General features: G+C 41.3%; 1 protein-coding gene across 4 annotated transcripts in view; it reads left to right on the top strand.

The window, feature by feature from the left end:
* Window positions 1–17,290, top strand: part of UNC13C (unc-13 homolog C) — a 427,801-nt gene that overhangs the window by 234,595 nt on the left and 175,916 nt on the right. For all 4 annotated transcript variants that reach the window (XM_073303829.1, XM_073303827.1, XM_073303826.1 and 1 more), the window contains exon 17: window positions 2,546–2,679. In XM_073303829.1, the coding sequence (XP_073159930.1) occupies window positions 2,546–2,679 (134 nt within the window). The remainder of the gene's footprint in view (window positions 1–2,545; window positions 2,680–17,290) is intronic.

Here is a 17,290-nt window from a genome sequence, read left to right as displayed (position 1 = left end):
AACACAGGCTTCAGGAGAGCAGCATAGAAATTAAACTTGTTAAGCAAGGACATCGTTGATATGGTACTTTAATTCCCAACAGCAGCATTAAATCATAGTATCATTTTTCTCCTTTAAAAATGTTTCTTACAGTCTCTGACAAGTGTTTGTTAAATAAGAGTGTCAATAATTCATACAAAGATGGACATTTTGCTATGTAAATATGAGCTAAATGGTTTTGTTGTTCTTGTTTTATTTAGCATTTATTGAAATGGTGTATTTTTACTAGACTGTAGCATATGGAGTAGTAATTGTTTGGTCCTTTGCTTTATAGGAGGTGTTTTACTTCAGTATATGGGAATTTCTGTGCGCTAACATGAGAATGTAATTAAATACATTTTAAACATCTAAAAGTAATATTTAATTTAAAATTTCAATCTATTTCTGTGCCAGAGAAGCCCATAGAAAACAACCTTTATGCTATTTCTACTTTACAGAGACCAGACACTTTTTTTTGTGTATTGGGGCATAGAATTTTCACATCTGTGCCAAAGGATTGTTTCAGCTACATGTTGTTGTGAATTGTTTATCTGAAATATTGTTATTGAAATGTGTTAATGGACTGTCCCTACTAAATGTGAAATGGCTCTGTATTGTAAAAGATAAGTAAAAGATTTTATACCAGTGTGGAAAATGGTGCTAAAAATAAATCTCTAATTTTGAAAATGCAGGGCATTGTTATGAAGGTGTAATCTACGTGAGCTGAAAGACTTTAGTGTTGAAATACTCTTGTCTCTCTTAAAAGTCCCTCTGTTTGCAGGACAATTGCAGGTTGTCAGTGATCATTCTAAATCACACCACACATTGTAAATTTTACTGAGCATTTCCTTTAATTCAATCACATTAGATTTAGAAGCTCTAACATTTGAAGTTCAGCTGTGTATAAAAGAAGGCGATTAATGATACTTTTCTAATATACTTCATGATGCTCACCACAAAATAATTATAACTGCACATTGTTAAAATTCCATTTCTGTCTTTCCCAACTCTACATTAATAGATAAACTTCTGGGTTAAGCTAACATTGAATTAATTTATTATGAGAATAATCTAGGTGTGTTTGAAGAGATACAATGTCTATTTTCATGTCATCATGTTTGGTTAAGAAATAAAAGGTACAAAGTACATACCGTACATTTAAACATTCAAAAAAACATTATTTTCTCTGAAGCATTAACTCTCTCTCTCTCTCTCTCTCTCTATATATATATATATGAGCTTGGTGAAACCTTGTTATGGGTTGAGTTGTCACTTCATTGAGATTTATAGGTGTGAACTCTTAGTCTTCAGTTAACATAACTGTAAGGATAAGCCCCTAGCCTAGGACAAAGGGGGGTTGTGAACCTGTCTAGGAGTTTGGACTGAGTAGACAAAGAGGTTTTTTTGAGTATTATTTTGGGTGGGTTGCAGGAAGGGGATGCAGATCACCCAGACACAGAAGAGAGAGAGAGGTAAAAAGCAAGGAAGCCAAGCAATATACATGCACGCAGACATGCGCGCACAAACACATATCATATGCACACACCAGCAAATGAAGGACGCTATCCCTACCACCACATGTGGTTATCCAGGCAGGGCAGTTACAAGTAGCTCTTTAAAATATGACCATTGAACCTGCTCAGAATTATTGTGTCTCACTTAGGGGTTAATTTGAAAGGTACTGTGCCATCACAGATAGTGGAGGTTTTCATTATAGGTTTTCATGAAGGCATGACTTCATGCACCAGCTCTTTATCTTTCTCATAGCTTTGCAACTTCCTGTGACTTGGTTCTATGCAACACATTTATTTTTATTGACTTTGGTGTGTGACCTCTCTGTTGTACAGGTCGATGTCTGAAAAGCCAAGAGCTGAGATGTTCCATTGTTTGGGAGACTAGATTAAAATTTGCTAAATCCAGACTACAGAGATAAAGTTTTTTTCTGAAAGTGTAACTGAGTGAGGCAAAAAAGGACAGCATGCTCTGTGAAAGTTATTTCAGCAATAAAATCCTGATAGATACTTCCAGCTAGACAGTAGTGGTCAAAATATAAGCTTATGATGAGGGGAAATATAGAGGGACTTTATTATTTGCCAGATTTGTTATTCATGAAAAAGGATGATTTCATTTTCAAAAAGATATATAGATTTCTGGTTTTTTAAATTTTATTTTATATGTATCTATTTTATTGCAAAAAATTCAGAATCTTAAAACAAGAAATGTTCCACATTGCTGCTTCAAGTTATCTGATATAACACTTACTCTGTACATGAGTATTTCCATATATGCTGTGATTCAGTAAAACACTAAATGCATTTTAACCCATTCCTATTCAACAAAGGAATTAAGAATGTGTTTAAATTCATGGGATTTGGGCACATGCTTAAAGTGAAACATGTTGGTGTTCTTTCCTGAATTGGGGGCAGAGTACTATATGTCGTCTCTCTCTCTCTCTCTAGCAATGATGAATAATTGAAACCACACCATTTAGATATTTTCCCTGCATTTTGTTAAATCTTGTTAACAGGGTAAGAAGCAGGAAGTTCCTCGGGAAGAACAGGGACCAACCACTAAGAATTTGGATTTTTGGGCCCAGCTCATTACTCTGATGGTTACCATCATTGATGAGGATAAAACTGCATACACGCCTGTCTTGAACCAGTAAGTACCCTCCTTTGGAAAATTTGTATGAAAAATCAGGGATTTAATGAAAGGAAATACACTGGACTTCAGCATTTTCAGTTTTGATGTGATTAGATTTGATTAAGTGGCAAAACCTGAAAGACAGGAGCTTAAAACTGTACTTGGTACATTTTTTAAAAACTGCTCTCTTCCCTCAAAAGCAGAATATAAAAACAGTAAAGCAAATGACAACTAATCTCCTCCTCCTCAACTCAGAAATAGGAATGGATAGAAATAGACATGAGCTGATTCCTTAAGCATATTTCAAACCCAAAAATCCTTGCATCAAAAACCTCTTAAATTTCTGATCCTGCCAGCTGAGAGGGACCATCATGGCCACGTGGAGCCCCACTGTAATTGTCAGGGCCCTGCCTCCATAGATCTGATTGTAGAATCAGGGCTGAAGGTTAGGAGAAACCAGCATAGTTACCTGTCATTTCATTTATAAACCCCAAGCTTTCCAGTCGCAAGTTCTTACATGTCTGACAATGGAGAGTAATAGGATTTTCATTTTTCTCAAACATTTTTCTCCACAACTTTTGGGAGTACTAATTTTACATATTTTCTGGGGGGCAAGAAAGCATTGTGATAGAGCACTTTGAATAGCGCTAGTCAATTGTGTGATTGATGAGACATGACTTGATTGCCTCAATAGTGCCCTTGATTCACAGTGGAATTCTCCTGGGCTTCTGTGGCAGTCCGTGCAGTTTGCTGCCTCTAATGTGATTTAAGAGAAACATGCTCTTTAAGTGAATGCAAGTCAGAAGAAAAACATGATGTTCAAGATTTAAATAGTAAATATTATTTTTCTGTTAGGTTCCAGACTAATTTAATACTTGTTTAACTAACTTACGAGTAAATAGAGGATTCTCCCAGGTCTGTACAGTTAACGTCATGCACAGTACCTCATATAGCAGTAGCTGTCAGCAAAGGGAAATGGATGTTTTAATGAAAAGGATCAGTGGTCCCAAACCAAAACTCTGGATTGAAATGTATCTGAGTTTTGGGAAACCAAGTTCTATCCAAACTTTGAATTTCTGGCCCATCTCTAAATAAGAGCTTTCCACTCAATTTGCAATTTACAGTGTATATGCTGAGAGAGTTCATCTAAGAATTCTGTTCTACTGTACAAAAGTATCAGAAGATGCACTTCTTGTAGCACTTTTAAGTGTTCAATGCTGTGTAAAACTTTGTGGCTTTACTGGGCTAGTTTCTAGGAATTAATACCTACTTTTTGTTCTCTGCATGTAGAATCTCGTATGAGATGTTCTTCTCTGGCTGACTCTGCTATAGTGGATGAAGAATATCTGTTCAGTCCTTTACAATACTAATATCTAATTGAGAACCAGGATCCCAGTTAAAAAAAATAACTATCTGGATAGGAATCTTGTGCTTAGTGCCATACAAAATTTACGAAGGAGCTGGGCCCTGCGGTCATATGATTTAAATAGAAAGACCAAGCGGTATTCCTTTTTTTAACTTTTGAAATGAAATTATATAATATTTCTTTGTTTGGTGGATTAATGTTTTATGGAAGAAGTGACATGATTAAAACAGTATGCTGCAATTGCTATTTGCTAGATAATGTTGTATAGCCATGTAACAGTGCCAGAGAAACTTACTGGATATACTTTCCATACTTTTTTCTGAGGGAAAATCCCAGGCTAATCTTCTGAGAGACTAAAGAGCTGAATGGATTGGAATTTCTGATCTAGTTTGTGATTTCAATTATGGGAATCGTTATCATTAAGAGTTAATACATTTTTAGTTTGATATTCCTGTATTTACTTAAATTCTGGCTCTTATAGTAAGATCTCTTCTTGTTGTTCTTTCAATTTAGGTTCAGTTTTCATTTTGTAGATTTGAATATTTATATGTAGCCCTGTATTAGTGTTAAACACTATGAAAACAGTGTTGCTTTTTATGTTTTCCCTTTACTTGTGGATCTGCTTTCTTCAAAACAATGGAGGGAAAAGCGTATAGAGTGGCTGCATTTAAAAACTCACAATTTACTATTATAAGAGGGATCCGGGGAGTTGACCTGTAAACCTGACACATTTAAACATTCAAAATAAGTGTTAAGTGAATAAGTAGTGACAGTGAAACCTAATTTATTCTTCTCTCTGTTGACAAGTTCCACCAAATAACTTTGTATGAGTTAGGGATTAAAAACTGTCATGCAAGCAAGGAAGATGATTTTGGCAGCAGTATTTTGGATGAACTGAAATTTTGTAGTATTTCTGTGAAAGTGACAGAGAAATTGGTAAAATGATGGCCCAAAAGACAGAAATAATTGTAACAAGAGGAAACAAAATGAATCATATAGCACTGTCATGGAGGTCTCCTTGGCTCCCTGAGAAATGTGAAAATTCATGACTGCTACGTGGAACACTAAAATGCCTAAAGTAATATACAGTCCCTCTGTCCCTCTGGAATTGTCCCTCTGGAAAAATGGATTGCTGTCTAGGGGCCAGATTTTCTAGTCCTTACTTGAAGCAAACTCTTTCTTACTTCAATAGCTTAGAGGTAAATTAAATAAACTTTGCTTCAATAAAGACTGCAGAAGTTGATCCTGGGTTATTATTTTTCATTGATGGTGTTTGGTTATGCAGAGTGGAAGCCATTAAAAAGTCAGAACATGTCAACACTTCTCATGCTTATCTCATATTCTCCGTATACGGAAAATGTTTGTGTTGGGGGGGCAGGTGGAGGGGATTTTCCTCAGCTTACTGCTCTGTGTTAAGTATTGCTAATTTTTCACAGGTGACCACTGAAACAACAACCAGAAATTAATTGGTTTAGGTATGGAACCAAGTAGGAGTTTTGATAAGGAAACTTAGAAATTATTTGGGTAATCCAGAAGCACTAAATACAGTCACAAAGCTAAGGTAGATATGTGGATACAAAGGATGCAAACGCACATTCCACAAACTGTTTGGATACAGGAAACATAGAGAACAATGCCCCCACAATTACAGAAAACCCAAATCCCAGAATCATTTAGATATAGGCAATAAAAAGTACATTCAATGATGTGCAAGCAGATAGAACACAGACTTCACAATGCATATAAGGGTGGCAGATACAGAACAAACAGTGACACCTAGATACTACAGTGATGGGGGACTTACAAAGGCATATAATAGTAGTGAACTGGAAGCGACTGGCCCATGCTCAACTATGCAGTGTTGGGGAGGATATGGCCTATTTAAGAGCTAATCAGAATGGCACCCTCTGTGCTTGTGGGAGCAGATTGAGGCTACTGATGCTTCTCTCAGGAGCAGTTCACCCAATAGAGGGTAGGGATGGATAGGGAGTAGGCCCTCTTACATGCTGGCTCTTCAATGGATGCCACAGAATACTGTTATGGTTGGCCCTGGTTTTGGATGCACTTGCTGCTTCTGGTTCAAACTCCAGTAAGAAAATACTGTTTCTCCTTTTGCCTGAGCAGTTAGCCAAAATCCAGGGCCTTGCAGGGTAGCTTCCATTAGGATGAGAAATCGGCAATCCAGAATTGGTATATCCTTGCTGTAAGTTTGTTTCTTGTTTTCCTGAACACAGTAGAAACAAGCAGCAGCCAGCAGTTTCATTGCTCAGAAATCCCCAAATCCGCCACTCCAGTGAGCTCTGTACCCTATAAGCCCTGTTTCTCTGCTTCCTCTCAGGGTCACACTCACAAATCCTTCTCCAGGCTTTTTCTGCCTCTAGTGCACTCAGCCTACAAATGATATCTCAGGCCCTGCATTTGCAACCAGCGAAACCCCTCAGTGCACACAGCTTAGCTCTGACCTTCCACATGGCCTAGTGCCTTGGGCATTCACCCCCTTAGCCCTCAGCTGTTCTTACTACATAAAGGGGATTGATTGTTCCTTCTGTTGAGCCTGAAACTGTGGCACACTGTTGGATTTAATGAGGTCTGTGATTGTCTTTAAATCTTTCAGCCTAACAATAGTCACACAAAGAAACCCTTGCAGTCTTATTTGCTTGTAGAGTTCCAAAAAAATTTTAGTCCACCAGCTTCAGACAGTGCGTCTCATGGATCTTGTTCACCTTTTACTTACCTGTACTGAAGTCAATTTAGTTACACTAGCATTGAACTTGTGTAAAGGAAAGGAGAATCAAGCTCTGTGTATATAAATCTTATTGTTTTCCATCATCTCAGATATCCATTGAGTGAATTTCTTCACTGTTGTTACCCCACTAACTTCGATGCAGCTACACCAGGAACTAATTTGACCTATGAACTTTCACATTTTAAGTTAGAACATACAGCATCAAACAGAATAACCCTCATGTCATATCACTTACGTTTTAGAAGTGTTTACATTTAGTTTTGGTTGATTTTTGCATGTGTGTATGGTTTGTTGTCTATGTATTTCTGTATATCGTGAATTTGGTTTGCATTCCTCATAATTTGTGACTTTGAGCAGATGAAAATGCTAATAAATTAACGGTAAGGGTGGTTGTTCAGCAACTCTGACAAACAGAATATTTGTGTTCTCTATTTCTATTCCCTCTCTGACATTTGATATCAAATATAAGAAATGCCAAAGCAATGTACAATGACAATTGGAAGTTGTACCTATAGTTGTCAAATACTATTTTGGGCATAACACAATGTCACGGAGAGCTCTGTATACCAAGGAATTTGTAAGAATCAGCCTCCATTTATAAAAATGCTATTTTTGGTGCCTTGTAGCAATTTTTACAGTGGACATATGGCAAGCCTAAGATCTTTTCCATCTTCAGGGCCTAGGGCGGGGGTGGGCCAAATACGGCCCGCAGGCTGGATCTGGCCCGTCTAACATTTCTGTCTGGCCTGCCATGACTCCGGTGGCGCAGCGGGGCACTCAGGCAGGCTGCTTGCATGCCGTGGCTCCACACCACTCCCGGAAGTGGGCAGCTGCTGCTGGCATATCTCTGCGTGCCCCTGGTGGGGGGCGGGAGGGAGGGGAAGTGGCTCTGTGCGCCGCCCCTGCCCCCAGCACTGTCCTCACAGTTCCCATTCGCCGGGAACCGGCCAATGCGAGCTGCGGGGGCAGTGCTTGTGGGTGCGGGCAGTACACAGAGACCCGCTGCCTCCCTCCTGCCAAGGGGCGTGCAGAGTTGTGCCAGCAGCAGCCATCCGCAGCCGCTTCTGGGAGCAGGATGGGACCACAGCATGCAGGCAGCCTGCCTGCCTGAACCCTGCTGCGCCGCTGGCCAGGAGCCGCCTGTGGTAAGTACCTCCTGGCCAGAGCCTACACCTTGCATCCCCTCCCGCACCCCAATCCCCTGTCCCAGGTTAGAACCCCCTCCTGCACCCAAACTCTCTCCGAGAGCCCACACCCCTCACCCTCTCCTGCATCCCAACACTCTTCACCAGCCTGGAGCTCCCTCCTGCACCAAAACTCCCTTCCACACCCTGCACTCTCTCCATTAATATAGTAGAAATGTGCGGCCAGTGACGTCTTACCAAAATTCGTAGAATGGCCCCCTGCGAAAATTATTGCCCACCTCTGGCCTAGGGTATGTAACCCTTCTGTCAGGTGGAGCCAGGAGCAGCCAGGGCCAGATTCAATAGCTGGGGGTTCCTTTCCACTGATCCAACACAGATCCAGCTCGAGTCCCCACCCAGTAGCCTGGGAAATTTACACATCACCCCTGGGCACCTCTGAGAAGCAATACTTCCCTGCTCGCAAGCACAGAGTCTGAGTGTAGAAAAGAAACTTTTAATGAAAGGAGGGAAGTAACTTGGCATTAATTTGGGAAAACACCACAAACAGGGTTCATAAACAACCCACGAGTAAAAGACCCACCCCAAGTAGGTTGGGCAGTGTTCTTTTCCCCTCAGGTTCTTAAATCCACCAACCCAAAAGTCCCCTTCACATGCCCAACCCTTCTCTGCACCCCACTCACAGTTGTTGCCCTTCGTCAGTGCAGACCTAGAGTTCAGAGGTGTATCTGCAGTGTTCACCTCCCATCCTGGGTTGGGGGTAAAGCTGGCGGGGGGAGAGACATCTTATTCACTTGTCACGCCTCGCTGCCACTGCCCCACCAGCTGCCTGCCTGCTGCTCCTGCTGGCTGCCCCTGTTGGCTGCCTGCTCGCTGCTCCCACCAGCCAGTCTCTTCGGGCTTGTCTACACTGGCAATTTACAGTGCTGCAACTTTCTTGCTCAGGGGAGTGAAAAAACACCTCCATGAGCACTGTAAAGTGCCACTGTAGACAGTGCACCAGCACTGGTAAGTACTGCCCTCATGGAGGTGGGTTTTTTTAGCGCTCTGGGAGAGCTCTCTCCTAGCGCTCTGCCACGACCACACAAGCCACCTAAAAACGCTACCACAGCAGCACTTTGCCAGCGTAGACTAGCCCGTGGTAATTTTAGCTCTATGTGGGAAACACAGTCCTATCACAACCGGTTTCTGCTCTGATAGAGCAATTAAAATAACAAAAGAGGCTCCTAATGAAGCCTATCTAGCTCTATTCTTTGGACAGTAGTGGGGAACAGGTTAAACCAGCCTAGAGAGGACTCGAGGGCATGCAGCCAGTCTCCTGACTGGCATTTCTGCCCCTACTCTTCTTGCTTTCCCAGGGGTCGGACATTCGAGCCCTTGCTTTACCAAGGTTTTTTAGACTGAAAGTGACTCTCTCCTTTGGCACAGGTTAAGCACAGTCCTTCTTTTCTGTATTCCCACAATAATTACAATCGTTGGTAACCATATTTCACTACCCCCGCATTCAGTACTAACAATTTTTGACTCAACACGAGCCAAATTGATTAAAATGAGCACACCATTGCTCCATCAGCTGAATATCTAGCAAATCTAAGTAAAGCAGGAGCAAACTGTATTTACATAAACACAACTAGGGTCTCTTCCCCCGCCCAGCTAGCTGTCAGAGAAGCATTCGTTCAGACCCTGCTTACAGGTATTAAGATTAGGATATAAAGAGGCCAGATTAAAAATATTACATGTACAATATATTTCTGAAAGCAAAATAATCTGTAAAGATTCTGCAGTGTTGAATAGTGAAAGACATTAAAAGATCAATCCTCTGCTGTACAGATACATGTTGCTGCATATCTTGTAAAATCATGATGTGTGCATTTTTGCACAAGTACAGTAGTTAAATTTATAAGCAATTGCAACAGAATATGTATTCCCTAAAACAAATATGTTAGAATATGAAGCACTGAGTGGGATTTTTCTCCTATAAACTATATTCATGCAATGTGTGTGTGAAACTATACACTCTGGGTCAAATGTGAAGGCTAATTTACCCAGCTAGAATTTCCCATTCCTGCTTACTTCCCATGTTTCTCTGAATATTTAGTTATTATTTAGTGTATGTATTAGTACAAATTAGATCCCAGACCCTGCCATGGATAGGACACAGAATTAGGATTCAGGAGACCTGCCTTCTAGTCCAGGCTTCGCCACAGACTTGCTATGGGACCTTGGGCAAGTGACTTCCATTGTCTTCCTCTGTTTGCCTTTCAAGGCACCATCTGTCTTCCCTGTTCAGACTGTAAACTCAGGAGGGCAGTGACTGTTTCTTACTAAGTGTTTTTACAGCACCTATCACAATGAGCCCCTAATCTCACCCTTATGCTATACCATAATACAAATAACGGATTATTTGTTAGTGTTGCATATGAGTAACCTTAGGCATTTCAATAGTCACACTGGAGTCAGTTGGACTACTCATATATAAAATTACTCAAGTATGTAAACATTTTGGCAGGATTGTGGCCTACTATGCTAAATACAGAAGCTTCGCCAAAGGAAGACAGTCTGGAAACGATTGCATTGTAGTGCTGCTTATGTAAATAAAACCTTCATCATAGTATTTGCAATCCCAGTGGGACATTTAGATAATGGAGGCACAGTGGCAAAGCTTTTACTAGCAGTTTTTTCCTTCTCTCCTTCTTCAAATATTTAATGAACGTATTTCAACCGAAAAACAGCCTACTAGAAAACACTTTTTTAAATCTGAGTTGATTTTTTTCTGATTGCTGCGCATGCACTGGGGCCAAATAAAAGTTGTTTGTTTACATGTGTTTTTACATTTTAAAAATGTGATTTAAAATGTATAGCTTTCAAGGGCCCAGTCATGAAGTTCTTACTCAGACAAAATTCCCAAGACAAGTGAATGATCACTTAACAAGTAGTGATTAATATGGTCTGCCTGGTGTATTTAAAAATTGTCAGCTACTGTTAAACTTCCAAAAAGAAAAGGAGTACTTTAGAGACTAACAAGGTGCCACAAGTACTCCTTTTCTTTTTGCAAATACAGACTAACACGGCTACTATTCTGAAACCTGTTAAACTTCCATGTACTTTACACAGAGACATATGATACAGGTGGAGGGAGAAAGGCGTAGTCATATCTATGGGTTTCCTATAACCATAGCTGCCTGCCAATCACAGGGGTTTTTTAAAGGAGCCATTTGGTTTCTTTCTTGTTACGTTTTTTAGGCTTTGCAGCTTCTGGCAGGTGCCCAAAACAGGAAATAATCAAATGGGGACATTTCAAGCACTGGGAATGGGATCCAGTGGTGGTATTTTGGAAACAGAAATGAAAAGCCCCATTGAGCTCTGATCCTAACACACTTTCATGCTTACAGGGTTATCTTGCACCTTTGACCCTGGCCTTTTTCAAGTGCCCCCCTTTCAAGTAACAGGCTACAGTGCCTTCACTCCTCTTCGGGTGCAATCCTGTAATTCTCCCATTCACAGCCCAGGTCCCCAGGCTACATTATCCTGTTTAAACAACTGTGTTTCCTCAGCAGGTCCAACTTGGTTAGCACCTGCAAGAGGCATGCTTTTGGAAGTTGTGACCAGTAGGTAAATGCAGTGACTCAGAACAGCTTTTTCACAATGAAGTATTTATTTATTTATTATAGAAACATAACATTCACAGAGCAAAGAGTTAAAACAACAAAAACCTTGCATATGTATGTCTTATTGAAAGCTTAACATTTCCTTTAGGCTTAGGCAGGCCCAACTTATCCCAGGTACCCTTTGGGGTCTGTCTGTTTCTCTGTGGACACTGCCTTTCAGTCCCTTGTCTTCTTTAAACTTCAGGAAGCGTGTCTTTTTAAAACCAGGCAGGCACCTTTATTCTCTGTGTCCCCAAGTTGCCCATCTATCTGGTGAACATCCCAGTGGGTGGAGGTAGACCATACCAGAGAACAATCCAGTCATTCTATTTGAGCATGAGCTTTCGTGAGCTACAGCTCAGCTCACGAAAGCTCATGCTCAAATAAATTGGTTAGTCTCTAAGGTGCCACAAGTCCTCCTTTTCTTTTTGCGAATACAGACTAACACGGCTGTTACCCTGAATCCAGTCATTATGTCATTGGTGTGGGTAGATGGCTGGTTATCTGAAATCATTGTGCTCCTTTCCTGGGAACATACGAGAACTGCTGTTGGAATTAAATCTCCTGATGCCATATGGCAGACTGTACAAATAGAGGAAGACATAATAATCATAAAAATAATACAGATATCTCTCATGTTCTTCACATAGGCACTCTTGCCAGTGAAATTAAATGGGACATTCCATTAAAGATAATAATTTTCCAGTTGTTTTTGGTTGCTCTAGTTCCACAGTTTTGTGTCTGTGTAAATGCAGTCTCAGTGTCACTAAAGGCACTGCTGTGTATGATGTTGGATTTCAAGCAGAGCACATCAGCCTGCTTGCCTTCATGCCGACATTGTAAATGATAGTATCACTGATACGGGTGGGATCCACTGAGTCAGCACCTAATATTGACCAGGCTGAGGTGTCTAGTGATATTTGTTACAATGGGCATTGAATTAGTTGATCTTCACTCCACTGAGACAGCTATTTTCAGCACCTCATGGGCCTTATCTACTCTAAAAATTCCCACCAATGCTGCCATCGGTTTGACTCCTTTAGTGCTAGCAACAATATAAATAAGGTGCCAGGACTTTTAAGTACTATGGGTGAAATCCTGGCTCCATTGAACTCCATGGAAGTTTTGCCATTGACATGAATAAGGCCAGGATTTCACTCTGTCCTGTAGACCTGCTCTGACCAGGGTTAGATGACATGGTGCAAAAAAATGCCTGTCTGAAGCTTTGTCAGTACTAGAGCTCCCACCTTTTCTACCATCAATTAAGCTGACCCAGTGATAGGAATAGTGGGAAATGTTTGTAGAAATTCCTTGGGAATTCCATGGGAGTGTAGAGGGGACAGCGCTATCTGACACCAGCATTAAATATAGCCAATAGGTAAGTGACTTAAGGCATTAACTAAGATCTTATTTAGTAGTAATCACTCTTTTCTGAGAAATTTGTCTGTTGTAAAATAAATGAAATGGGTAATTTGAAACTTTTAAAATGCTCATTCAGTCTGAACTCTCATGTGTTTGTATGCAAAGTACATAAATGGTTTCTGTATTGGAATAGGAAACTGTCAGGTTATTTAATTTTCATTTTTATTTAATATATGGAAGTCCACAGGTTTACTTACCTGTTTTTTAAAATTGCCTTTCTTGACCTTAGGCACTTGTGCAAAACATGAAAATTACCAACAAAATAAATTTCACCAAGCAAATCATCATTGGCATTCAAAACACTATACAACTGTAAACTCAGCAGTTCTCCAGTAATTAAGAACTCCGCAAAGGACCAGCTGCTACCACCCTTACTCGCACCAAGTAGGACCTTACTCTGTGAATAGTTAATTGAAATGAATAGCACTACTAGTGCAGTGAGGTATACTCAGCGTGAGTAAGGGTGGCCAAATCTGGCCCAAAGATAACAACTATAATATCCCCATGCAGTCCCTTCTAGGTCCTTTAAAAGAAGATGAGCTTTGTAGTATGCGCTGAGAATGAAGAAACCCAGGCTTTTTTGGACCAATGAGAGAAGAGAATTCCAGAGTCAGGGACCATTCCCCTCCCCCGCCACCATAGCGAACTCCCTGTCATCAGCCAATTCTCTTTTGTATTAGGGGAATGCTAACTTGAATCCAGCATTGATTACAGGTGGAGCTGTATAACCTGGAGAAGGAGAGGAGTTTTCTCTGATAGACTCATAGACATTAAGGTCAGAAGGGACCATTATGATCATCTAGTCTGACCTCCTGCACAATGCAGGCCACAGAATCTCACCCACCCACTCCTGCAATAAACCTCTCACCTATGTCTGAGCTATTGAAGTCCTCAAATCATGGTTTAAAGACTTCAAGGTGCAAAGAAGCCTCCAGCAAGTGACCCGTGCCCCATGCTGCAGAGAAAGGCGAAAAACCCCCAGGGCCTCTTCCACTCTGCCCTGGAGGAAAATTCCTTCCCGTCCCCAAATATGGTGATCAGCTGAACCCTGAGCATGTGGGCAAGATTCACCAGCCAGATACCCAGGAAAGAATTCTCTGTAGTAACTCAGATCCCACCCCATCTAACATCCCATCACAGGCCATTGGGCCTATTTACAATGAATAGTTAAAGATCGATTAATTGCCAAAATTATGTTACCCCATGATAGTCCAGGCCTAAAATCATTTCGATCTTTCTAGGTCAAAACCAATACTTCAAATTTTATTTGGAAACTAATCAATAGTCCTGGTGTAACATACTCTCTGCATGAGGTTTCTACTTTTTGGTGATGTAGGAAAGATGGTTTTTGTTAAAAAGATATTTTTTGTTTGCTATGATACGCTGGATATCTATAACTGGAAACCTTTGCGGGGTTGGGAAGGAGCCTCATGCACAATCCATCATATACATTCTAGAAATAATAGACACTCAGTAGCAATGCAAGAGATGTTATTTCTTTAAGATTCTGAGGCGCTCCCAAATATTGACAAAAGTGAACACAAATGAATTACAAAGAGCCAAATCAAAGTCTGTCTTTCAAGGGAAAATATAATAATAGTAGTAATACCTTGCTTTTATTTGGTGCTCGTCATCAGTAGGTCTCAAAGCACTTTATAAATGAGGTAAGTATCATTATCCCCATTTTACAGATGGGAAAACAGAGATGTGAAGTGATTTGCACAAAAACTGGGCCCTGAATTACCAATGTGCAACTATGATTTCCATTTTGTTTCTTAAACAGATCAGATTATGTATCTAAATCCAGTGTTACCCTTCAGGAAATATGACATTGTAATGGGGATCACTGTTATAGTTTAATAATACCTTCCTTTTATATTTATTTCTAGTAAAATATTTTGGTTAAATATACAACAGTTGTCATTGCTTCTGAAAACAGGAGAGATGAAAGAACAGTGTCAGATTTTGAGAACATCAAGGTCAGCAAAGATCAACTGAAAGCCAGGAAATACAGAGTTAATTCCCTTCTTCTCCGTGTCCGACCTCTCCCCTCCCATTCCACATCCCCCCCACCTCCTTCCATCACTTGACACCCTCAGCCCTTCTCCTACCACCCATCCCCATTTATCCTGCTCCCCATAACTGCCCTTTCCCTTGCTACACCCCTCTTCCCCTATTGCCACCTACTCTTCCACCGCAATCACTTCCCCTCCCAGTGAGCATTTGTATATGTAATATTTATTTTCTTTTAAAAAAATACTTTCCTTGCCTTCTGATTATTCTGCTGTATTCAGATTCTATTTCACCAAAATACATAAAGAAACAAAACTTTGACAGCGGCAGATTGTAGCAAGAGGTCTCCTTTTTTATTGTTATTTAAGATTTCTGCCTAGAGTTGGGATTTAATTCACAGTGCCTCATTGTTGCTCAGGTTCAATGGCTGTAAGATTTCCCCTTGAGCCATTCAGGCCCTGTGAGTCATAGCTAGTTTCCAACCCCCTTAGAGTGACATTCTCTTTACATGCGCAGTGTAATCTGTTTGGCATGCACAAGTCCATGGGGCCGGATGCGCTGCATCCGAGAGTGCTAAAGGAGTTGGCGGATGTGATTGCAGAGCCATTGGCCAATATCTTTGAAAACTCATGGTGAATGGGGGAAGTCCCGGACGACTGAAAAAAGGCTAATGCAGTGCCCATATTTAAAAAAGGGAAGGAGGAGGATCCAGGGAACTACAGGTCAGTCAGCCTCACCTCAGTCCCTGGAAAAATCATGGAGCAGGTCCTCAAGGAATCAATTCTGAAGCACTTAGAGGAGAGGAAAGTGATCAGGAACAGTCAGCATGGATTCACCAAGGGCAAGTCATGCCTGACTAATCTAATTGCTTTCTATGACAAGATAATTGGCTCTGTGGATGAGGGGAAAGCAGTGGACGTATTGTTCCTTGACTTTAGCAAAGCTTTTGACACTGTCTCCCACAGTATTCTTGCCAGCAAGTTAAAGAAGTATGGGCTGGATGAATGGACTATAAGGTGGATAGAAAGTTGGCTAGATTGTCGGGCTCAACGGGTCATGATCAATGGTTCCATGTCTAGTTGGCAGCCGGTATCAAGTGGAGTGCCCCAAGGGTCGGTCCTTGGGCCGGTTTTGTCAATATCTTCATAAATGATCTGGAGGATGGTGTGGATTGCACCCTCAGCAAGTTTGCAGATGACACTAAACTGGGAGGAGAGGTAGATACGCTGGAGGGTAGGGATAGGATACAGAGGGCCCTAGACAAATTAGAGGATTGGGCCAAAAGAAATCTGATGAGGTTCAACAAGGACAAGTGCAGAGTCCTGCACTTAGGACGGAAGAATCCCATGCACTGCTACAGACTAGGGACCGAATGGCTCGGCAGCAGTTCCGCAGAAAAGGACCTAGAGGTTACAGTGGATGAGCAGCTGGATATGAGTCAACAGTGTGCCCTTGTTGCCAAGAAGACCAATGGCATTTTGGGAGGTATATATAGGGGCATTGCCAGGAGATCAAGGGATGTGATCGTTCCCCTCTATTCGACATTGGTGAGGCCTCATCTGGAGTACTGTGTCCAGTTTTGGGCCCCACACTACAAGAAGGATGTAGAAAAATTAGAAAGCGTCCAGCGGAGGGCAACAAAAGTGATTAGGGGACTGGAACACATGACTTATGAGGAGAGGCTGGGATTGTTTAGTCTGCGGAAGAGAAGAATGAGGGGGGATTTGATAGCTGCTTTCAACTACCTGAAAGGGGGTTCCAAAGAGGATGGCTCTAGACTGTTCTCAGTGGTAGCGGATGACAGAACAAGGAGTAATGGTCTCAAGTTGCAGTGGGGGAGGTTTAGGTTGGATATTAGGAAAAACTTTTTCACTAGGAGGGTGGCGAAACACTGGAATGCGTTACCGAGGGAGGTGGTGGAATCTCCTTCCTTAGATATTTTTAAGGTCAGGCTTGACAAAGCCCTGGCTGGGATGATTTAGTTGGAGATTGGTCCTGCTTTGAGCAGTGGGTTGGACTAGATGACCTCCTGAGGTCCCTTCCAACCCTGATGTTCTATGATTCAAACAGGAGAACTGAAGTCTTTGGCTAATTAGCCAAAGAGCTAATAATGTTGTAATGGGATTTCCCCCAAAAGGCTAGTGGGCAAGGTGCACTCTGTTGGGATGACTCTTCGGTGTCTGAGACACTGGTGTGATGATCTCAGCCCTGGTTTGATCTCTGTCTGTGTGCAGAAAAACATTGCCAAAACACGTCAATTTTAAGAAAAGCTGTTTTGGGGGTGGTTGTATCT

Source organism: Lepidochelys kempii, chromosome 10, assembly GCF_965140265.1.
Source record: "Lepidochelys kempii isolate rLepKem1 chromosome 10, rLepKem1.hap2, whole genome shotgun sequence".
Classification (NCBI taxonomy): domain Eukaryota; kingdom Metazoa; phylum Chordata; order Testudines; family Cheloniidae; genus Lepidochelys; species Lepidochelys kempii.
Note: the sequence above shows the minus strand (reverse complement) of the source record. Positions and strands in the feature narration are given on the sequence as shown.